Here is a 25972-nt window from a genome sequence, read left to right as displayed (position 1 = left end):
TCTGTGTTTTTTCTCTTCTTTCTTTTTTTTTTTTTTTTTGCGGGGGGGGGGGGGGTGGGGTGGGAGTGATTAAACCATAGCTAGTCCTGCTACAATGAGTAGGCCACAAAAAGACATCTTTAGCAAGCTGCTAGCAATCAAGGTGCATATGACAATGGAAGAAGCCCACTGTCAACTAATTGTCTTACCTATTATGCAAATCAATTTTAGTACTTACATGAATCTTCACACACTTGAACAAACTAACACAGAGGCACAGACTTGCTTGTGAAATGTTCTCTGTTTTGTGTATGTCACAAGCATTTGGAATCAATGTTGCTAAGTACTTAGTAATCTTGACGACATGTTTGGGTCATAAGAGTACACCAAAAGCATTTTGTCTTTTGCCTACTGCAAAATGGCAGATTCACTGTCCCAGTATCCTACAAATGAATCTTACCAGCAAATATATAAACCAGCATCATGATGACCCCATAAAATTATTCAAACATGACTCTTTTTGAGAAAATAGAAATAGCAACCAAATTCATCAAATGTTTGAAATGTTAAAGAATGCAAAACATGAAGGCCAACATTCTACACACAGCCATAAAATGGCACATATAACTAGAACAAGCCAGTTCATATCAGTGTTCATAACAATGCATGGCAGTGTACGATATTTTTAATACAACTGTTACCATAGAGTCCCTCTCAATCCTGTGTTATGTCACCCAGAAGTACAATTTAATGCCTCATTGGTTACACATTGATTACACTACCCCTGTCTCCTATCCTGCTTGTGACTTTCCTGCATACTATTCTCACAGCACTGCCACAGCGGCCTCGCAGCGCCCAGTCGGCATCTGACCCAGGTCGATCCACACGCCAGTCTCCGGATCGTAGCATTCCATGGTATCAAGAGTGGGCGGGGCAGTGTGGGGACGACTTGCCCCCTTCCCTCCGATGGCATACAACCTCCCGTGGGCCACCGCAACACCGGCGCAGGCACGGGCAGAGTTCATTGGCTGGACTTTGGTCCACTTACCCTGAGGGTACAATGAGCAGACAATTGAATAATGATAACAAATAACTAGAAAAGCACTCCGAGAGTGCAGACCTCCGCCAAGCAGTTACTTTCCACTGATTATCTTGCTCTTCCATAGAGATTAGTGATTTTCACCAGCTGAAAAATCGCCAAATTTCCCAATATAGTAGCCTTTGTTACGTCATAAACCCTCAGATATGCGGCGCGTCTCTCCCCAGCAGAAACTAGAGTACGCACTTTAGTGCGCGTATTCAAACCTCAAATACGCGCAGCCTTAACTCCAAAGTTCATTGACCCTACCTGCCAAAATATCAAAAATCCTTCATAAATTTCCCAAAAATTCTCAGATCACTATCAAAAGTTAATCGTTTGTTACTTGTGTCATTCTTAACCTTTCCTGCAAGTTTCATCCCAATCCGTTAACTACTTCTTGAGTTATTTTGCACACGGACAAACATACAAACGAATGAACGAACGAACAAACCAACGGTAACAAAAACATAACCTCCTCCCTTGGCGGAGGTAATAATAATAATGATGATGATGATGATAACAACAATGATTCAAATGATAACAGAAAAGATGAGGATAATATCAATGTTGATAATACTAATAATGATGGTAATGATGATAACGATAATAATGGTAATAATAACAATATCGCGCACCTCTGAAATGGAGTACCGCTCCACCGAGGCCAGCACGTTCTTGGACGAGTTGTACCCGCCTACGACGTAGATGGAGTCCTCCATCACAGCCATGGCGCACTGGGACCGTCTAGTTCGCATGCTGGCCAGCTGGGTCCACTCCTTGATCACAGGATTGTAGCTCTCAAGGAGGCGGAGCTCTGTACCGGTGTCTGACGCCCCTCCCGCCAAGTAGACCAATCCTGTGTTGCAGAAAGGGAAGACCAGTGAATATAAAACATAATGATCTAATAACATCAATAAAAATAATGACAATTTTAACATCATCATTATCAATATCATTAAGGGTTAAGAATATGTATCTGTCCCTACCCTACAAAGCATAGATGTAAATATGTGTACATGTATGTGTAGGATTATCAAACAGGGGCCAATCGGGGGGGGGGGGGGGGGGTTGACCGGTAGCACACCAGTCGTCTGGGATCCACCCACAGTGAGTAATAATTTCCATCTAAGGGGCCAGAGAAGTATGAAATAATTATTTCGTCAAATTCCTCTGACACACAGCACCATAAGTCCAGTCCAAAACATGTAGTTATCACTGAATGGTCCTGTTGTGCAAAGGAACAAGATCTATTGTATCTCTGATCTGTGATTTAATGTATCTCTCCGAATGAATAATCTTTCATTCATTTACTACACACCAAATCTGCACAACTTTTAAACAGGCAAGTTGTTACTAAATTTCACAAACCATGAATACACCTGATTTAATTCTTAACAAAGTCTTGATGGTATGACATGCTGCAACTGATTAACCCTAACTAGGCCGGGGGGGGGGGCCTCCGAGGCCCCCCCTCGACGTTTCGCGCGATGTATCGCTATCGCGAGAAGCTATCGCCGCGACGTTTCATGACTTTTTTCTTTCGCATCTTTTGACACCAAATTTGCGATGCCCGGGTGTGCGGTTCCGAAGTTGCGCATAAATATGCACGTGCATGTCAGACCAAAAATTGCTCAAAAACGTGAATTTGTGTACAATTTCAATGTAAACTGTGTTTACAGGCAAATTTCATAAAAGCATGATTATTTTGGGATTTTATGGATTAAAATCAATTAATAATGCATTTTCTTGTTCGGAACAATGTCACGGACAAATTTCATCGAAAAAACAATGAAAAACATAAAGTCGAAAAAACAGAGAAATACATAAGAAATTTAAAAAACAATAAAATACTTAGGAAATTTTTTCTGATTGCGCAATTTTTTTCTCTTACATTTGCTAAGGACACTAAAAAGAATATTTACACAAAAAAATGTGCCTGTTTTGAGCTTTATTTAGTGATTTATACCAAATTGTCTGATTTCATGCATCATTATGCATAAATTAGCATAATTTAGTGTAAATGATAATTTTTGAAAAAATTAACTTCATGGTACTTTAGATTACATCATAGGCAATGCGTGTGCCAATTTTCGTCGCGATTGCGCGGTCGACGGCTGAGATCCGGAGGGGGGGCCTGGGAGGCCCCCCCCCCCCCCCCCCCCCCCCGGCTCTATCATCTACCTGAATAGCCTGGCCTAGTTAGGGTTACGACAGTAACATCAGTCCTCATGACTTCACTGGGAATCCCACATACTATCACTGACAACATTTTGTCATGTATACAAACTGTACCTCATTTATTCAGAATAACAGACAGTGCTACCTCAAGAGAACAGCCAACATCTATGTACAGAACTTAAACTTTTGTAATGAGTAATACAAACTCAAGAAACTAACAAATTCCAGCACTGCCACAAAGAAAACTCACCATCAGCGGACACTAGACCAAAGTTGCTTCTGAGGGTAGCTAGCTCGTCATGAACTGTCCACACTCCTTCCTCAGGGTCAAACCTCTCTATGGTGGCTCCCATCTCCAGCCCCACCCATCCTCCAAAGACATAAATCTTGTCCTCCACAATGCAGACGCCGTGAGAGCTCCTGGGGCACAGGAGGGGAGGTGCGGCGACCCACTGCTTTTCGACGGCATCGTAGGTCTCCACTTTCTCGGACAGCAACGATTCATGCTCCCCGCCGATTGCATAGATGGTGCCGCCCATCACAACCGCGCCAAAGCCGCTGCGAGGCTGCTGCAAGGGCGGAAATGGACTCCACGTCTGAGCGAAGGAGTCAAACTGGTCCACGTCTTGAAGGGTAGTTGTGTTCCCCCAACCAGACCAGCCCTCACCAGTCATCTTGCAGTAGCCTCCCATGACAACAATCCGCTTGCGGGAGTTCTTGCGCGGCTTGTGGAATTCCTGGATTGGGGATTTTGTCCCGAGTGGCTTCATGACTCCCTTCCTCCGGGGGTCGTAATCCTGCAGCAGTTTGCCCATGGCCACCCGCAGGCTGAGATCTGCGCACTCCTCCACGTAATTGAAAAGTTGTGAGGGCTGGATGATCGGGAAACGAACAGGCTCCAGAACTTTCACCAGGTGTCTCCGCCTCACTGAGGCATCATGGGATATCCACGTCATGGCAGCGAGGAAGACCTCAAACTCATTCTCCACTCTCAGTTCCTCGCTGAGCAGGATCTCAATCAGGAGGTCCAGGTCAAGGTCCAGGAACTCCTCCTCCAACCTGACCTGACTGAAGTGGTTGTGGACGTAGGCTCTACTCGAAGTCGCAAGGTCCTGGCATGAAAGATCGAGGGCGAATCTGTAGGCAGAAGGAGAAGATGCAGTCATGGTCTTGTGGAAAGTGTAATCATGCTGATCAAGATGGTATTGCTTTCGTGCAGCAGTGTGAAAATCGGTTCAGGTATAGACAAACCCAAACACATATGCACACATACTGTTACATATACGCAAAGACATACATGCATGATCATCCACATCCAGAAACCTTGAACTTCCACAATTATGGTAACTGATATACAGATGTCGGGATAGACATGTACCCAAACACAAGTTGCAGCAAGTTATTAATTTTCCTTTATCTGATTAATAAAAAAAACCCTAAGTGTTTGTACAAAATACCTACCAGGCATTATCAGCTGGACACAAGGCATAAGCAGCAAAGAATTAAATTAAAAATGAAAACAAGAGAGTGTAATAACAAATCACTGTAGCAATGCGTAATTTTCACAGACTGCAGAGGTGCCTTGCTCTTGTTATTTCTTAAATTGATTTAATATTTCACATAGCAACTGATGAGAGAAATTCTCTGTACCTCAAGAAACCAACACAGTTAGAAGAATGCAGCTGCAGCTTGAGGAATGATGAGCAGATGTCTTTAATCTCTGTCAGCTGGAACATATCAGCAGCAAACAGGAGACCTTGGGCGTTACATGTTGTGACCTCAATATTTCCTGCAGTAAACAAGGTACAGAGAAAGACAGGCTTGTATTTTGTTCTCTTCACAAGAAGATACAAGTAAGTATCACAATTTCCGTCTAGGTTTGTTTTTGTTTCTGTGTATTTTTAAAGCAAAGTGTGGATACACTAGCTTCTCTCAATGTTCAGCAAGAAATCATGATATTGGTAACAAGGTGTAGGGCCCCAACACATTGATAATCCAATCACGATCACACAAATAAAATATATAACGGGTACTCAAACTCTATGACATGAATGGTACTGGGCTGTGGGGAAAAAAAAGAATGCAGCACGTAAAACTGGAAAGAGAATCAAAACTCAAATGCCTGAAATTATCAGATATGGGAACTAAATTGATTCCTGATTTTTTGATTTATTTATTTTTTCTTAATTAGCCATAATCAGCACTCACTTTCCACATCTGGTGATCAAAATCCCTTAGCAACTGATCTCACTCTCAAAGAAAGAAAAATGTGAAAAGTGCAATGATTATTATTGATGATTTTAAAAAACAACATATAACTGTAACCTAGACTGCATGGAAAATCATTACAATCAACATCATCAACATCTATAAATCATCATCTTGAATTCTCAATATTCATTATTATCATCATCATTATTTGAATGGATTACAGATAAATGGCACAATAAATGGTGTTCATCATATAATTATCATCAACATCTTTGATTCCTCTTTTTTTCTGTTAACATGATTAAGAGCTGGTAACCGATGTAATGTACTTGAAGGAGTCTTGATACCTGTGTAGATGAACTCCAGAAGGCAGTCAAAAATCTCCGGCTCCACACCATGGATGTCGATGACGTCCTGGCTGGATTCACTCATCCCGCCCGACAGCATGGCGTCAAAGTACGGGCTGCAGGCCGCCAGGATGACCCGATGGGCGTGGTAGGATTGACCTCTCACCTGGAGCTGGACATCGCAGAAGAGTTGGTCCTTCTTGAGGCGGCTTATCCCTGCCAGCAGGGATGCAGCGTGGACTGCAGATTGGTGTTGCAGGGAGTCAGGCATGTTTGAAAGTCGAGGTCCACCGGCTCTTTGAGGCAGTCTGCAAAGCTGCCCACGGTCAACAGTCTCAGCAAGAGAGCACTGAATTCTTGCCTCTTTCTTCAAGTCTAGTCATCTTCAATTCCTGCATCCCCTTCCCTACATGAGATGCAAATAAAGGAAATATTTCCTATCATTACACAGTCAACATTATAAGAATACTGTCATGGTATGTGCAATATATATTTGCAAGAAAAATGAACACTGGACAAAGCTCTGTGTATGGTAACAGCGACCAGCAGCCCCAACGTACAACGTACAGTGTTGTGTTGCAGTGTTGCAGTGCGGCGGGTCTCCGGGGGTATGTGTATGGTAGATGGTGTGTACAAAGTGAAAGTTCTATCACCTACCCCTTTGGCCTTACCCCTCCCTTGCCAGCTTGCTTCAACCCTTAAAAGACCGACTGTATACTCAAAGTACAATCGATATATAATTATAAATTATATCAGGAACAAGTGGGTTGTCAGAACGAGAGGAAATGACGCCACGGGGTTAATTAACCCTCGCTATTAATAGTAATAACTGTGCGTGTATAGAGAAGCTGGACTGAGTGGTCGCCACCGGTTTGTAACATCCCACAGGGCCAAGGGACACTCCCTTACCATGATGGTATCCAATCACTGCGCTTTTTTTAGACAATCATACCAGAGACTCCAACCCTCCCGTTTTCGACGGGAAATCTCCCGCCGAAAGCCCATTTTTGCAAAATCTCCCGTTCTCCCGTTTGAGATTTGATTTCTCCCGCCCTGGCTCTGTGTCTCCCGGTGGAAAGGATTTCTTACTTATTGCTATTGTATGTTGAAAAAATAAGCCTTAGATAGCACCAGAGAACATCTAAAACCCTAGGAACTTCGCACTTCACACACATCAACTTGGAGTCTCCCGTTTGTTAGGGGCTTCGGGCGGGAGAATCTCCAGATCAGAAGGTGCTTGGGGTTGGAGTCTCTGTCATACCTTCACAAAACCCGAGTTCATTGCCTTTGGCTTTGCACTGTTTCCTACATCATTACATCTGACATGTAATTCAACATCAATCATGACATGTAAATTCCAGAAAATGAAAATTATACTTGTAGACAATTACACAGCAAACTACACAGCCGCCCAGTTGGTTGGCTGAGCTGTGCACAGTTAATACTTTTTAGTATAGATTAAAAATAGATCTACAGACGTACAGTACGTCAGTAGATCTAGTCTTTCTATACTTACCATGCTTACCCAGGATTTAGCTGCTCGCGCGCTGGCTGCGAAATCTCATCAATGGGTGTGCAACTGCCAATTACAATACAACTTTACAAGTCATGAAATAAAAACATAAACACCCAGACCGGCCGGACAATTTGTTGAAAAGCCGTGATTTTGATAGGGCGTGAATCACCTCCAAGTAAAGCAGCGGTTGTGTTATCTCACGCTCGATATACTGAAGCACGCAAAGCAGAGTGAGTAGGGCCTACAGGGCGATCGATACACTGTAGTAGGCCTACTGTTGTACATTAGTAACGTGGCGTATCTTTACTCACACAACTGCATGCAAGTATGGAACGGTGCCGTACTTGTACACAAACAAAAATCAGGTGACATTGTCACGTGACTCGAAATCTACGCTCACGTACGTGTGTACGATTGCCGCGATCGGTCTGTTGAATAAAGTCAAGTCTTGAATAGATTGGTTTTATGGGCCTACTGACATACTAGAACTCAAATTGATAGTTCATTTGTGACAAAGGTTATTCCTTACGATTAGAAAGGTTGCTCGAACCTTGCCCGGCATAGCAGCAACAGTTTCTAAATGCATACAACCAGGATTCTAAGCACGAAATTCATATTAATGTGTACTCTCTAAAAAAAGAGAGTGAAGAAGAGTGAATATGTTCACTCTTGAACAAGTGAATAACAGAAAAGAGTGAGTTTCGAGTGAAATTGGGGTGAATTTTGAGGGAAAATGTTCATTTTCACTAATTTCGGAGTGACCTCAGGGATCACTCGATGATTTTGGAGTGATCCCTGAGGTCACTACAAAATTAGTGAAAATGAACATTTTCACTCAAAATTCACTCCAACAGCCTTACCATGCAGGGCTATAAAGGAAAGTAGGCCTATCAATGATCATAAGATTTGATAATACATAGATATAGTACTCTTTGGGTCCACATTAGTAGGCCCTAAATCTATTGATACATGAATTAACAGATATAAGACCAAGCTTGATTCTCGAATGAGTCTGATATAGTGCATCTGTACATGGGAATCAGAGTCATTCTTGTTTGAAAGTACGGTAATGCTTTCATGAAAAAAAACAGGCGTCAGCACGGGTGTATTGCTTAATCATTCATTTTTAACCAAATGACTGGGGCGGGGCTCCAGGTCCAGTCCATCCTCTCTCCAGTTTCGCGGCCCCTGTCACAGGCGATCCGTTACGGGATCCGGGGGAACCGATATACTGGCCGAATTCAGTCAATATTTTTGGTTCCGCCGGAACGAATATACCGCACAATAGGCAGTACCGTACGCAGAAACGTTCCGCAACCGCCGATCCTATCCGGGTTGTGCGAGTAGGCCTCATTAAAAACAAAATAATATCTGCTTATTGTGGATGTCTATACAAAAAAAAAAAAAAAAAATGTAAGCTAGCTATTTCTTCATTTTCTTAAATAATATTAATGACAAACCTATGTTTACGTTCTGATAATGTCCCTTTAACTGAATTATATTATAACCTCATATACTTAAATTGCGCTCGAACAAGTGAATAGTGCCCGGCAGTACTGTACAATGTATTGCTAAATAGCATGCACACATACGTATGAGTCGATCATCTGGAGCTGTTGCAGAGACAGTATGATGGGATTAGCCTTTATTTAGATAAAACTTCAAAGAATAGTTCAACGAAAGAGCATGGTAATACTGTATAGTTATACATAAATTATGTAAGAGACTGCTTGAAGTGGAAAGGAAGAGAGAGGGAGGTTTGCTTGTAGGGTGCAGCGTGGATAAACAGGCTTTTTCAATGAGCTTTGTTCTGATAAGTGAGAAAATGATTGTACAGCTGTTCTTCAAAAAATGTTGCATATAGTCTGCAAACGAATTGTTAATGTGTATGCAGGGGACTAAAATGGAGCTATACATATGAATTTAAAGCTGTTAAAACTCGAGATGAATAGCATTTTCCTTTGTATCCTTTTCTCTTTATTTTTCTCCTTCGCACTCTCAATCTCTTCTTTATTTTTTATTCTTAATTCTATGTTTTTTTTTTTCGTTAGCCCACAGCTTTTACACTTTTTACTTTTTATTTATATAGAGTTTCCATTTTTGGGTAAATTATACCATATTTCTGTCTGTTTCCTGTCAATTCATGTTACAGGTAGTTTACTAGCTGTTTTTCATTTTCTTATCTCTTTTAATTTCTGTCTATCCCCTTGCCACTATTGGCTTCACATCGTTTACATGTGCGTGCAATATGTATTTTCCATTTTAAAAATGCATATACAATGTATGTATGAAACTTAATCGTGTACGAAGAGAAAATGTATATTATGATTATATATATATATATATATATATATATATATATATATATATATATGTAATACATTTTTATTTTTCGGTGGAACACTAGATTTTGGACTTAGGCGCACTGTTTGGATATTCATGTTAGGGTACTATTAGAAGTAAAACATTTACGTGAGTTGTTGATACCCCATAATTTATTTTGCATGCACTCTACTTTCTTTAATCAGAAGATCTGTTTTGGGGCCGCACTATCATGAAAAGGGAAGACATTCAAGATTAAATGGATGGTACAGTATTGACTGAGATTGGGGTTCAGGTTTCCAACTAAAAAAAAATCAACAAACAAATAATAAGAAACCTGCAATATAAAAGAGCATTAAATTCTTTTAGGAATTCAGAGTTTATTTTTATACAAATTTGCTTCAAATTGCTGATATAAGTATGCATAAACAAAGAGGCCCTAACTTAAGGATGGACCCATCTTATCTGCCCACTACGTCATGTATTTTTTTTTTTCAGTCCAAACCGATTTTGTATAATGTGCTTTGAATTTCTCTTAGAATCGTATGCTCTCTAATATTTCATATAGTCCAAGAGCATTAGTTCAAAATAGGCTTAAACCTGGTCATTTCTGGTAACAACCTGATTTTTCAGGATAGGTCCAGAAATATGTGTAGAATAATACTCAAAGTCCTCATAAATCCTCCTTGAGCATTTTCCGCAATCCAAGATGGCGTCCAAAATTTGAGTTTTGAGTTGCTGCATCATTTCGGTGATCCCTCGCATTTATCCCCAAGTTGAATTATCCTTCGGGTTTATGCCAGGTTTAAGTGTGTGCGTGTGTGTCACACACAAACACGCTGCTATAGCTTCTGACCACCCGAGCATTGAGAATTAAGGGTTTCTGGGACGAACACTGTACTAGGGCTTTCTATAGCTCAGTCGGTAGAGCACCGGTCTAGCAATCCGGAGGTCTCGGGTTCGACTCCCGATGGAATCCCATTTTCTTTATTCATATTTCCACTAGATAGATAATAGATAGAAATCAGAGGATTTGACACTCGTAGTTATTGGTACATGGAGGAGGGATATCCCCCCCCCCCCCCTCCCACACACACACACACGAGGGATCTTTTTCTCTTTTTTATAGATTTGAAGTTGAAACATGGTAGTGCACACGTTTGGTAAAATATCGAATTGTTTCCATCAAAGAGTAAGAAACGGGCAACAGGAGGGTTTGATAGGGGGATCACCCCCCCCCACACACACACACACACACACATGAGGGAGATTTTGCATTTTCTGACTTGATATTCAGACATCTGATGCACCCTATTGGTGAAATATTAGATTTTTTGTTTCCATCAGAAGGGAACGAAAAGATATATTCATGGAAGGGTGCGATGGTACTGTATAGGGTTGCCCCCTCCCACACAAGGGAGATTTTTCGTATTTTTAGACTTGAAATTCAGAGATCTGGTGCACCCTTTTGGTGAAATATTCGATATTTGTTTTCTGTTAAAAAGAATGGGAAAATAATATATATTCAGGATAGTGTCGGGAGGGGGTGTGGGAGGAGAATATTCTTTCCGATACGATGGAGATTTTGTCATTTTCCAACTTGAAACTCAGAGATTTAGCACTCACTTTTGGTGAAATATTTCTTATTTGTTTTTATCATAAGGTAAGAAAATATGTATTTATGGAAATATGCGGGGGTGGTGTAGGAGGCGATGCACCCTCCCACAAGAGGGAAACTTTTTTTCAGACCTGAAAATCTCGGGTTTTATGGTGAACATTGTTGATGAAATGTCAGATTTCTGTTTATATTAAAAGCTTAAGTATATAGAATAAAGACTAGCATATTCAAGGCAATGAGCTGGTGGAAGATGCGGGAGGGGGAAACCCCTGTCCACTGGAGGGAGTTCTTGCATTTTTATGATCGTCGTTAAGCGGCCCAGTGCACCCTTGGTGTTGTAATATTGAGAAAATTGTCTATCCTCAAAGAAACCCCTCTAACACGGGGGAGCTTTTGCACTTGAATTGAAATAAAAATAGTTACATAATTTACACATAATTTTGATAGAATATTTGGGACCTGTTAATCAAAGGGGTACTTAATTTATATCGGGGAACTGAGCGGCTGAAGGGTTAGGAAGGGCATATCACCCTCCAATATGAGAGAAATTTATCATTTTGTAAGTGAAAGATCTGGTGCGCACTTTTTAATGACATATTCGGAAATTTGTCAATCTCAAAAGTGTACAAAGTCTATGGAAAGGGGCCGAGCGAGGGACGTTTTGCATTTTTATGATTGTAATTCAACGATAAAGTGTATATCTGATTAAATGATTGGACAATAATGATTGTACAGGCCACCTCCTCCCTTCCACGAGAGCGGGGGGGGGGGGGAGGGGGGGGGAGTGGGGTTGGGGGATATAAATCCAACTCAACCCATACCCATGTCTATGCATGTTGTGCACATTTAAGGTGAAGATTCCGCTGGACCTTCAGAGTTTTTGAATCTATAACATTATATTGAATTTATTTGTCTTTTGAAACAGGCTAAAAACAGCAATGTGTTGATAAAACAAAGTGGCAGCCATTTTGGGCACTACTAGTATTTAGTTTCCGGGAAGAACTCGCGTGTGTGTGTGTGTGTGTGTATTTTTTGTACTTTCGTCACGGAGTTTCATGAGCTCTGAATAAGTATTTTATTGGGTTACCTGTGTCTCAAAATGTATATTTAGACATTAAGTGCGTATCGGGGTTACTTAGTAGCAGGGTTATGAGAAAGACAGGAAATGGCGGCCATTTTGGACACAAATTTGGATTTCTGAAAGTGCTTAAGAGCTTTATGTGTCTTTCAGAATCTCTGAAAAAGTAATCTATTTGGTTCCTTGTGACTCAAAATGCATATTTCGACATCTGAAGTGTGTACAGGTGAAATCTACTTGCAAAGCTATGAGAAAAAAAAAGAGGAAATGGCTGCCATTTTGGACGCCATCTTGGATTGTGGCACTTGCGTGATTCAACAACTCTTAATGTGTATTTCATTGAGTCCTTCATGCTTCAAAACATATATTTAGGCATTTAATTTTTTTTTATTTGGGCTACCTGGTTGAACAGTTATGAGAATTTTAAAAAATGGAGGCCATTTTGGACGCCATCTTGGATTACGGTACTTGTGTGCGTCAACATCTCTTAATATATATTTTATTGATTTTTCCATGCTTCAAAACATTATAATATTCAAATTTTGTATTCAGGAAACCTGGTTGAAAAGTTCCAGGAATTCCAGGAAATGGCGGCCATTTTGGACGCCATCTTGGATTGCAGAAAACGCTCAAAGAGGATTTATGAGGACTTTAAGTATGTTATTCTAGACACATTCCTGGAGCTATCCTGACAAAATCAGCTTGTTACCGGAAATGTCCAGGTTAAAACTAATACTCTTGGCCAATATGTGCTTTCTAATTATCTTGCAAAACGTTAAATTTTCAATCGCCCATCTCAACTAAAACTATATTATCCCTTTAGAATACCTTGCCTGTTTGAAGTTATCTCTGTGTAAGACATGATACCCCAGAAGACACACACACACACACACACACACACACACACACACACACACACACACAAATAAAGTGGGGCGCGCGCCCGTTGTGTCCTCCCCTAGGGTTAGGGTTGGGGTCAGAGTTAGGGTTAGGGTTTAATGGTTAGGGTTAGGATTAGGATTAGGGTTATAGGTTTAGGGATAGGGTCCCCAATCTGTGCCGTCTAAAAAAAAAACACGCCCCCCAGTGTTTAATCAATTTAGTCAGCGCTGACAATTTCAGCAAAATCTGTGGATTTGATTGGGTAAGAAGCTCTGGTCACTGACTGTTACCATGGTGATTGTCAGGGCTGACAACTTTCATGAAACGGTCCCCACAGGACCCGCAACTGTAGGTGATTGTCATGACTGTCATTACTGATTCTGAAAAAAAAAATGAGAAAAGATCGATATCACTGCTTCACCATACCATACGAGTAAATTATTTTCTTTTTAAGCACGTTATGTCCACGCATAATATTAGTCATTATGCCAACCGCATCCACGTTATTGTTACTGCATAGGCCTACATATTTTCAATGAAAACAACAACAACAGAACACATGTATCTGTGGAGTGAGAAGGGTGTTAGAGGGCGGACTTGAAATCTTTTCCAGATTTAAAAGAATGTGAAGGAACTTAGACCACTCAGACCGTGTATAATATCCCGGAAATTATACCTATAGTTAGCAAAAGACGTATAGCGGGGACATTGAACGGTAAATCCATTTTCGTCCTAGGAGTACTCCTAGGAATCCGCGTTTGTTTGGTTTGTTGATGTATCTATGTATAGGCCCTATCATTTTTTTATCATTTATTGATATCATCTTTTCATGAAAGATTAAAGAGAAATGCCTTTTACTAGTAACCTATCTACTATTCACAAATGAAGAGTTTGTTTGCAAAAACCGATAAGTCCATATTTGTCAAAATGGAGATATTTGCAATTAAAGATCAAGAAAAATAAAGAGAATAATAAGAAAATTTTTGCTTCTTTTGACCATAACTTAAAAAATGTACCTTTATATGTAATGACCAATATATCATTTAAAAGGTATTATTTTGTACTTTATGACAGAGACCGTACTTCAAAATCTTCAAAAATGGACTTATCGGTTTTTGCAAACAAACTCTTCAAATATTTCATATAGGCCTATAAGTTCATAATATCTGTTGCAGAATAGATTATGAAAAACCTTCGCAATATCTAGAACCGTTCTTTCAATATCATGGAAGCCCATTTCAGAATATTCCTGCTATTTTCTCTTTCCAATTTGCATATTCATCATGTACATGTATTTTCCAAATTTTCACCTCTTTTTTTTTTCATTCTGAATCTTTGCAGGTATAATAAATTTAACCAGCGTCATAATTATAATCTTTCTCCGATGTGAAGATACACTGTGAAATTCAGAGGTGCAAATTTAATGACAAAGAGATAACTTCTTGAAGAATGAAAGGCTTTTCTAAATCATTTTGACTACACAAGGCTATCTCATGTCCAATCTTCAGACTCTTTAGTCACTTCTAGTATACTCGCTTTTTCTTAATCAGCCTGTTTGTAAGATATACAGGGACGAACATTCGGTGACAAATATGCTCCTGCAACAACACTATTCCTCTTTTTTTCCCCCTTATTTTCTCCAAGTAGGGTTAGGGTGGTGATTATAGGGTTTTACATTTAGTTTGATGTAAGGATTAGGATTAGAGTTAGGGTTATGTTTGTGGGTACAATTTATGTTTGACTTAGCGTGCAGTTCTTCATGGGAGCAACTGTCGCATGAGCAATGTCGTGGGACCATTATAAAGCTTGTCGCTGGGAAATGTTTGTGTGCGTCTGTGTGTGCACTTCTGTTTTTACATTACATTCCATGGTGATACACCGTTGATGTCATGTCTAGCCAAAGGAATTTCTTAATGACGTGATTGACTAGCATCTTTACGTCCACTCACGCATCCAAGTCACCAACACCAGATACATATTACACTTGAAAGAAGCAGGTAAACAACTTTCTGTATGTCATATTTCGAAAGAACACGATAAGATGATTTTAATGCCAAGACACATACTCATATCATTTCTTTGGGAGAAAAATATAAGAAAAAAGGTAATCGACAAGAGATCATCAACAACAACAGCAACAATATCATTAGGCGTTTTCACATCAGCCCGATAAAAATCCAAGCTCGAAATATTTTCCGCGATTGCGAATTAGAGCGCTATTTCATTTATTATTCACATCAGCCCGAAGAGGGGGTAGCCCGAATAGTTAAAAATCTTAAAATAGCTAATTCGACAACTGAGTATGTGCAAACAGCATCAGTAATGTGTGTGCCCTCTCAAAAATTCCTCATGATTTGTGTGCAGTTTGCCTCGATCGATCGAGTCACACACGCTAGGCATGATGGGATTCATCGCGCTAATTTCTCGAGTCGTTTTCACATAATCAAATAGCGCGCTACCATCCCGCTATTTCAGAAATTTCCCGAGTTAGAGTCGAGAAATTTTCTCTATCAGAGCGATACAATTAGCGCGCTAATTTGTGTTCACATTATCAAATAGCGCGCTATTTCGCTATCGGGAAAATTTCCCAAGTCAGAAAATAGCGCGCTATTTCGAAACATCGGGCTGATGTGAAAACGCCTAATGACTCGTGTGGTGTAACGTTCAACTTAGATGCGCAACTTCTTAAGCGGTGGCTTCTCCCGAACTTAAATTGCTTCTTTTTTTTTCTTTTGAGTGGTGAAACCTGCCCCCGACACATTTAGTGCGAATGGTTCCATCGCTCATGTCCTAAAATACATCATTCAATAATCTGTGTGTGTGTGTGTGTGTGTGTTTTCACAAAGAACAATATATACCGTGTGTGTGTGTAAACGAAATATTCAATCACACCTTGTACAAAACAAATTCACTTTAGTGACATAGCATGAGTTCAGCCTAGTGCAAGGAATATAATACTGCTAAGACTAACACCGTCAGTGTCTATACTCTGTGTTACCCAGTTGTCACAACGCATTATATTGTCCACTTTTCTTTATGAGAAAACTGGCCAGCGTCTAGTCTCTGTAATCCGGTTGTTACACTGCATAATGTTATCCAGTTTTCTTGGTGAGAAAGCTGGTTAGCGTCTACTCTGTGCCATCCAGTTGTTACACTATTATAATGTTGTCCAGTTCTTTTGTGAAAAATAAAAAAAAGAAGCATAAAACAAAACAGAAACCCAAGAGCGACACGACTGCAGCGAGCAGTCTACCAAGATGTCTCCGTTTCTCACACTATTACTCTTATCTACCATAGGTATATGACCCTTCATTTCCATGTTGAAAAGGTCGATTGTGCGGCGATTGACCCTTTACCCTTGAACCCGTCGGCACAAATTTGGCATTAAAAATTTATAGCTATAAATATATATTGTCTTACTAAGTGGAACTCGCAGCCGAAAAAAAAAAAAATCTTAAAATAAGCTTTCCTTATGACCTTTGACAGTGACCTTTGACTTCTGTCATTTCAGGTGCCTATTACATTCGTGTCGTGTTAATCCTTCCCACCAGATAACCTTTATACCAACAGAAAATCCTGACCCAAGTATTGGCTGCTAACAAATAACGTTTTTGTCAAAAGTCGTGACCTTTGACCTTTCACCACTACCATTTCACATAACTACAGTGTAATTACTATTTATATTGCTACTCTACCCATAAACTCATATGAACACAAACCCACATGCCTATATAAAAAATATGACAAAACAGTCATTTAAACGATAAGTCAAGTAACCTTCGACCTTTGATTCATGGCGTCTGATATTGGTCTACAGTACACGTGTATCTGTCAAACAATTTTCATCATTAGATGTCTGAACGCACTCGCGCAAGATCTAAAACCTCTCACATAACGATCTGTCCAACTCTAGCGATGGATGGTACAAAGATACGAATACGTTCATGCCAATGATTGGAATTACTCATAATGAAATAAAGAAAGTTTAAATGATAAACATTACGAATTTCACACATCATTTGTCAGCAGTGTTACAGGAATTGCAATCAGCCAACAATTGAGATCTAAGGTCACTTGAATGAAAAAAGAGTGAACAATGCAAAAAGTATCTGCATATGCGTCCGCAACTATTTGGTGTTCATGCATGAGCAGCCCTTACATTATGCTGATGAACCGTAAATCATACTAAGAACTAATCCCGCATACTTGGGCTCTCCCTTTCTTTCGCGTCTTTTCACAAAATGTGTCTGTAACAAAACACTATACCACGTCACTACTCTCTAAAAAAAATCGAGTGAAAATTTTCACTCTAAAAAGAGTGAATACAAAAAAGAGTGAATTTCGAGTGAAATTGGAGTGAATTTTGAGTGATCCCTGACGTCACTCCAAAATGAGTGAAAATGAGTGAAAAATTTCACTCATTTTGGAGTGACGTCAGGGATCACTCTTCGAGTGATCCCTGACGTCACTCCAAAATGAGTGAAAATGAGCATTTTCACTCAAAATTCACTCCAATTTCATTCGAAATTCACTCTTTTTTTGTATTCACTCTTTTTAGAGTGAAAATTTTCACTCGATTTTTTTTTTAGAGGGTACAATCAAATGCATCCGTGGTACCATATAGACATGAGTATCTGTTACACAAAGCGAACCAGAGGAAAAATTCTGGAACCTGTTTTTGGATTGTAATCAAACGCACTGAAAAAAAAAAATGATAGTCATAGCAAAAGTGGTAGTCATAGTCATAGCAATACCAATAGAAGCAATAATGAAAATGAAAACACGCAATAAATAAGTGACAACAGCAAACACATATCACATTTCAACCGCGACCCATCATTATTTGTAGTCATGAAATACCCTATGACATTTTGATATGAACTTAAACATTCACTGGTACTAACGATGATATTAACTACTCTTATCATCATTACGTAGACGATCAAAACATAAACCAGGCTCAAGCAAAACAGCTGCGCGATTGGCTTTCGTGATACAGCGCAGTCGACAACTTTCAAATATTAATGAGGACACTTCAACATCAATTACAGTGTACGTGATTGCAATTAATGTTGGTGTCCTATCGTGATAATCCTTCACCCCTGTCACATTCAGCACCAAATCCAGCCAATGAACTTAGCTCCCAATATCACCGCATCATCATCAACACGTCATTTATTGTTATTTTTTCTCCTCTTCGCTGTATTCAAAATTATGCAAAAGTTGAGCATTATGTTCCGACGTATAGACAGATACAGCTAAAGGTATGGATGTGTGTAATGGCAGTGAGATTTCACCGGTTTTGAATGTTCAGTTACAGCTCGTTATTCCGAAGGTTCGTTATTCCGAAGGCCCTTCAGTTCGAAGATTCCTTATTCCGAAGGTTCGTTTTTCCGAATTTCATTTTCGCATGAACAAATCTTCGGAATAACGAACCTTCGGAATAACGCCACAAATGTTCGGATTAACGAACCCTTTTTCATTTTCGGATTAACGAACCTCTAGGTATAGGGAATTTGCGTGTTTCGGATTAACGAACCTTCGGAATAACGAACCTTCGGAATATCGAACCTTTGGAATAACGAACAGCACCCGAATGTTCAGCCCTCTGTTTGCCGTTCAAACGAATAATGATATCAACCTAGATTTAACGAAGTATATGAAGTGTCACTCAGTGAAATGCAATACATCATGACAACAACAAAATAATAATAATAATAATAATAATAATAATAATAATAATAATAATAATAATAATAATAACAATAATGAATAAATCAAAACAACAACAAGTGATGTGGTACCCAACTTTCAGTGGTCCTTAAAGACGAGCATCATTCTAATCTCGAGCAGCGTTCTAGCACCTGTTTTAACACTTTCCGTACTGAATTCTGTAATCCCCATTGACTAATTACATAGACCACCAGGTTCCGGTAGGAAACGAGTTAGTTTCATTACAGGTGTAGGATAGAACTGCGGAGACATCACCAAACCAGCGCAAAAACGTTGGCATCTCGACCTCGCTATGACCTTGTGGGTGGCACTTCGGCGCGATTCTCGAGTCCCCGACAGAACCCATACCAATCAAAACATAATATCTATAAACGATACAGCACTTGAAGCTATTACGTTTGTCTACGTCGGAAGCTAGGGGCGCTGTGTAGTATTACATTATACTTCTCCCTCCTCCTCCTTCTCACTTTTGCAACTCGAGGGAAAACGGAAGACACGTCTTGCAGCGTGGGAAAAGAAATTCCAAGGAAAAGAAAAGTATGTCCGCAAATAATGCCCATCCTCTGACCCTGATATAGTAACGCCTACGCAAGAAGCTAATGTGGGACCTTGCCACAACCACGTGGAAGATAATAATACGATCAGCCTCCTTTAAAAAAGGGTTCATACTCGATCTGCGAATATGTACACAATAATGTTTTCTATCACGAAAAACAAACAACCTTCTTCCATTTACATGACCACCAGGCGCACCTCGTGATGAACAGAACGACAAGAATGACCCGTGTAAACAGGTTGATGAGAATCACAACTGGCCAAGAGTCTTTGTTGTAAAAAATTGTTCACATAACTTTGGGTGTAACAGCTCAGATGACTACAATCATTAAATAATATCTATTTTCATTATCATTATCTTTATCTTAATCTTATCTTGTGTGGTATGCATAATCTTTATCGTTATCAACGTCACCATCACTATTACTATTCACTCCTGGTAAAAGAGTTTTCCCCTTCTTTTGGGGGTATATTAAATTCTACATTTCGTTTAGTAAATAATCTTATGAAATGAAAGGTGATATTGATAATAATCACAGCAAACTTAAAAAAAAACAACAACAACAACTAATTCATCTAATTAAACGAGCAATTGTAACACCAGCAATAATCCAAATAGTGGTAAAAGGAATTACACCAATGTAATGCAACCACTGTAATGAAATTACGTAACAGTAATGGTTAGTAACAAGATGCACACCAACAATAACGGTTACAATTCATAAATACAAGAACAAAACGACAAAAAATGATCATCATCAAAATGCCAAATACACGCACAGGTACCGAGAAGGAATTGCCATCCGTTTAAAAATCAACATAATGACGTCATCGAGACGTCACGCCAACTCGACAGTCGAACCAAAGTCTGGGTGGGCATACACAGTGTAATACACAAAAAATATTGCAATCTCGGGGCACATAGTACTGGTATTTCAGACACAACCACACCACCGAACTATTGTGAGATACGCTGTATTCCCACCAGGCACTGACGTGACAACCAATCTTGATACTATGCTTAAAAAAAAACCCAAACAACATCAAAACATGCAGATCCCGAATCTCTGAACATAATTTGCATTGTTACCCCCCCCCCCCAAAAAAAAAAAGAGCCTATCATGCTACATGGTATGAAAATAAACTACCCTTGGGTCTTGTAATGATGGCAGTGCATGTAACATAATTTGTAGGAGGTTTCGCTGCTCTCTGAAACGCACAAATGACATGCTTGTGCGACCATACACATGTGCTGCGTAAAAGTGTTCTAATTTTTGGCATTGAGGCATACCGGTGATTGGCTAGACAAATGGGTGCGGAGGAACAAATCGTGCTTTCCGGAGTAGTGAGAATCCCACACCAAGTGGTATGTGCATATTGACATACACAATGTGTGACTCTACTCGTAAATATTATGAGTAGTCTATCTTCAAGTCAATGGAATTTATCATGTCACGGTCATCGACATTTTTACAAACTAGATATGGCACGTTTTACACTGCCATATGCACGACGTTGACGTCATCGGAAGTAGCTAAGGTGAGTACTCCCATTCAGTGTAGGAAATGAGTGCAAAAATATAGTTACAAAAAGACGAAGTTTTTTTCATTCCATAAATGACATTCACATTGCCATAATGATACGTAATGAGACGTATAAAATGCTAAAATAAACTTGATAACATTATGCGAGTGAATGGAGCAGTTTGTTTTGTTTTGTTTTTGCTTTTATAGAACATTTAGATACATTTCAGATACTGTAGCTGGCTTCGTGATGGGGGCGCTGTTGCTATATATGACACTGATCCCGTGCAATCCAGTGTGTATAATAATATCGATGATGACAGCACGCACCATTTGGCGTGGCACAACTGTTACAAGGATTCTTCCAAAGCTATAGCCTCGGTCAGTTGTGAATAGACGGATGACTACGTTTCGCACATTTTGTAGTGCATGCTTTGCCCTTGTCAAAAAGACATCGTTCAAGACGAAACTACCTTTCCAATCTGGAATAGAATCTTCGAAGAAAGTGCGATCAAATCTTTGGCGCATAGTCAAAAATCGTGCATGCTGCAGTCGCACAATGGCAGCGAATGTTCTGAGCGTTTCATAAATGATTCTTGTATAATCGTTTTTAATTACATGTCCCTATGTGACCACAGTATCGCTGCTGATAAATACCGCCGCAGAGAAAGTACTAGTACGAAACCACACCAACAATGTCCGCATTCAGTACTATACCACTTGCGAATGTGTGTATCTCGGATATACAACTAAGAATGAAAATGATAGCTGATTGAAAAGTGCCCTATGTCGACGTAACTAAGCACCGAATTGATCAGTGTCTACGAGTAGCCACGATTGAAAAAAAAAAAAAGAAAGTCATGGGCATACATTCTCTGGCAGGATTCGAACCTATGACCTCCCGATCATCGGACAGGCGTCTCAATTAATTCAGTGCTTATTTACGTCGATGTACGGTAACTTGTCAACCAGTTGCAATAAAAACAACTCGACGTAAGAATTTCATTACTCTGAAAATTACAGCTACACAAATGTTAACCGCTCTGGCCGGAATTCATGCCTTGTCAAGCAAGCTATCATAATCATTACAACGATGCGACCGATACGTACATACATAAATGCCGTTGGGTTCACGGGAAGTAACAATATCACTGTAAATGGTAATGAGCAAAATAAGGCTACACTGCCCGCTTTCACGCACAATAACAACTTGGATTTTACGAAAAATCGTTTTATATAGTCAAACATCCGTGTTCTACAGCAAGCGATAATGATAAGACCAACTTATCATGACTCTACTATAATATGAAAATAATGGCCCTGTTTTCCGGTCTATTTCGAAGACATAAAATATTATCTGCCCACCGTGGAAGGGGTGTGTGTAGTTAGTACACTGATATATCGCCACGCACTGGATGAGAAGGTTACAACAGTTCGCGATGTCACAGAAATGGTTGAATATAAAGAAAACGTGAAGAGATATTTCCAAATATACATTGGTATTTAACTTTTCTAGCGTGAATGAAACAGCAGTTCACCTAGCCCCTTAAAATCCAGGGAGTAATATCAACCTTAACCCTATTGTTACGTCAATAACACGTCGAGGCAATGTGTACTTCTCACTCGACCAAAAAATATGGAATTCTCTTTTTTTTTTTTTTTTTTTTTTTGATATCGTGACAAAACACACTGTAGTAGCCTTCCCATCCAACAACACAGGAAAATAATGCAAAACTTTTGAACGGCTCGTGCAAATGTCCTCAAACTTCACCGATGTAATCCACACTATTGTTTTAATTTAGCACGCACTAAATTCACATTTAAGTAGGGGTGGATTCCATTTAATCAATATCAACAAGATTTCTACATGAGAAGACGTTATCAACCTAATTCGTCACGTCTTGTGTTTTTGCAACGCCTTATCTCTTCGTGTGACATGCACATGCATTCATATAAAAATACACTAAAACTGTTACGTAACATCCGTATACTCATACAAGCGCAAAATCCACGGACGCCACGAATGTGTATACAATTGGATACATGAATACATAAAAATGGACATGAATTATGTACATGTCACAGATACACATGCATACACACATAATCAAAGAAAGAAAGAAAAAGAAGAAACGATTCAACTCGTGGAAACGAAGCAATAGTAGTCCTTAGTCTACCTGGACGGTTCATACTCTCTAGGAAAGAGTAATCATTAATTTGCCAAAATGGGTAATTTGTCACCATAGCAGTTAGGGGAAAAACATAAGAAAATACCAGAGGCCTACATAATTAGGTGGTATGGATCCAAGCATAGTCGACACTGGTGTATTTGTCACGGGAAAAATTTCAAGGTATTCATAACCACTGTCTGGAATCTTATTGAAAGTACCAGCTTCAAAGGAAAAATAAAAAACAGTCCTCAAACATAAACATTGCTTTCCCCCTAAAGGTTCAATCCTGTTTAGTCATTTTTTATTACTTTTCCCCCTCCCGGTAACCCATACTTTGGGAGAAGCCAGAAACGATGTGAAAATATAATTCACGGTGAAAAAGTGTCCTAAAAATCCTGACAGCTCTAGATAAGACTCTTACAAAATAAGAAAAAATATATATATACATACTGGGGCCTGTAAATGAATGAATTAATAAATAAAAAGATGAACACACACATAAATACAAAGATAAATAGAACACTTCATTTCACAAGCAAGAACTACCAAGAATGTCCGATACTTATTATTCATAAGTTGTTGGTTTTTTTTTTTCAACTTTATCAAGTGATATTTCATCAATGGAGATATTGTCCATTCACCTAAATGCAGAAATTGAGATTTGGCTTGCGAATTAGCGCACTTAATTATGATGATGTTCATTGTAACAAAACCCAAATATCACATATAAAAATATGTTCTGTCTACTTCTCCGCCAATTAATCATCGAAGTCATGATGTGCACTACCAAAACGGACAATATAATTCGAGACAAATGAAAATAATAATAAAAAAAAACTCCCACTAAACACAAACCCAAGAAATATAAACTTTATTATATTTTGCAACACAAGTTACTTTTCACAATATTCAATATCCAAAGAAGCATATATTAAGTGATTGACAGATAGGATTGGGGAAAGGGGGGGGGGGAGGGTGAATAACTAACCCATGGCGAACACACCGCAGACAAATAGACAACCGTAATAACTTAAGATTGCACTTTTCGCAGACATAAACACAAGGCCTAGGCGCCTGCCGCTGAACACGTCAATGAATATACATCAAAGTATAAGAGGCGCGCTTTAATTCACAAAATAGTTTAAAGAACAACTTAAGTTTCTTTACGATTAGATTCCTTATTGCGCTAGTTAGCCGTTCTCTCCACTATTTTGCACACTCTTCTTTGCTTACAACAACACACAAACATAAACAAACAAACAAATAGACAAACAAAAATAAACCGTGGGTGCCCGTGTTCGCTTCAGCCGACAGGGGCGGGGCAGTTCTGGTTGTCCTAATAGCCAAAGTTGGGCACACAATATCGTGCCGCATAGCTGCACTGCGATTTGAACCAGCAACCTGTCGAAGTTGTGCATTGCAATACCTACACATCTACACCACACAGCACCTGTGTTTAATGGATGGTCAATGCAGAACAGGAAAGAAAAAAAAAAAAGGAGAAGAAAAAACAGAAATGCATGCAAAGGCACACTATTGGGCAGTACAAATAATTCGAATACAATATCAAACTTCATGTGCTTACCACATAGTAGTTTTAGCATCAGTTCGATATATAAGGGTGTGCTGAATATAATGTTATGCGGTGCCTCTTTGGTGGTGAAGTCAGAATCCAGTAAAACATTTAACATACTTCTGCTGACCCACAACAACAACAACAACAACAACAACAACAACAACAACAATTAAAAAAGCACCTTACAAAACGCCACTTAAAAGACAATTTTAAACAATATGAAAATCAAAATTGAAATAAAAAAGGACAACATTAAATCAAACATAACCGCGGCATCTCGTAAAACGCGTAGTTCAGATTCCGAAGGCTTTGTTAGGATAAGGTGTTTTTTTATTCTGTCTGCCAAAAATAAAAACATTTCCACATGGGTGCAGAATTCTATTTGTCACTTACTGCCATTTCTCCCCATAAAGAAGATTGTCTGTAAGCAGGATAACTTTTACTTCAATCATGCTACGACTCCTACCACCAACTCAAAATTTGATTCTTATTCATTATAATTTGACCAGTTCCTTTCTCAAAAAAAAAAAAAAAAAGGTTTTGTATTCATTATTTGGAATCGTATTCATATTATTTAGACTGTTTGTAGCTACCTGTCAAATTGTGTTAGATAAATTTATGAATAATAATAGAGGTATTAACATGTATTTGTCTTTACTTATCATATGTGACATTTGTTTTGTACCAATATAAAGTGAATAAAATTTCTTTGTGGAAAAAGAAAGCCTTACACCTTGTTTCAAAGAAAATGACATACGGCAATCACAGATCTGGAATGCAGTCGAGAGGCTTGGAATGCACTGAAGAAAAATCGATGGACTGACTTGGGACTGTATGGCAAAGGATCCGCTGTATCTGCCTACTGGATCCACACGCTCCATCCTCACCATGCTTCGAACTCTTCCTAATGAAAGTGAAGTTAGGCTTATGTCAGAGACCACGCTCCCTCCAATGACCACACCCCCTCAAATAGGCGCGGTCAGACTGGCAAAAGATCGAGAAGTTTAACCCTATTCTAACTGGGGGGGGGGGGGGTCAAATTGACCCCCCCCCCTCGACGTTTCGCGCCACGATTTCGCAACGCGCAAAGATTTTGCCGCGTCGTTTCACGACTTTTTTCATTGACGTCTCCCGCATATTTTGAGACCAAATTTGCGACGTCCGGGTACACCGTTTTGAAGTTACGTAATGTTTTGCATATG

The 25972-nt window shown here is 39.4% G+C and overlaps 1 protein-coding gene across 1 annotated transcript; it reads right to left on the bottom strand.

The window, feature by feature from the left end:
* Nucleotides 1-640: 640 nt before the first annotated feature.
* On the bottom strand, nucleotides 641-7542 carry LOC140236960 (actin-binding protein IPP-like). The gene is made up of 6 exons (XM_072316904.1): nucleotides 7322-7542; nucleotides 5797-6202; nucleotides 4889-5027; nucleotides 3489-4375; nucleotides 1696-1916; nucleotides 641-1028 (listed from the first exon to the last, which is right to left on the bottom strand). The coding sequence occupies exons 2-6, from the start codon at nucleotides 6065-6067 to the stop codon at nucleotides 804-806; spliced, it is 1743 nt and encodes a 580-aa protein (XP_072173005.1). The 5' UTR covers nucleotides 6068-6202; nucleotides 7322-7542; the 3' UTR covers nucleotides 641-803.
* Between the last annotated feature and the right edge of the window lie 18430 nt (nucleotides 7543-25972).

This window comes from Diadema setosum, chromosome 13, assembly GCF_964275005.1.
Source record: "Diadema setosum chromosome 13, eeDiaSeto1, whole genome shotgun sequence".
Taxonomy (NCBI): Eukaryota; Metazoa; Echinodermata; class Echinoidea; order Diadematoida; family Diadematidae; genus Diadema; species Diadema setosum.
Note: the sequence above shows the minus strand (reverse complement) of the source record. Positions and strands in the feature narration are given on the sequence as shown.

Bases quoted from the DNA above. Each gene is read 5' to 3' on its own strand.
- LOC140236960 (XM_072316904.1), bottom strand. From the start codon at position 6,067: ATGCCTGACTCCCTGCAACACCAATCTGCAGTCCACGCTGCATCCCTG. The intron at 5,028-5,796 runs GTATCAAGACTC...TGTTTACTGCAG, and splicing joins TCTGGAGTTCATCTACACAG to GAAATATTGAGGTCACAACA. The intron at 1,029-1,695 runs GTGCGCGATATT...TTGTACCCTCAG, and splicing joins AGCGGTACTCCATTTCAGAG to GGTAAGTGGACCAAAGTCCA.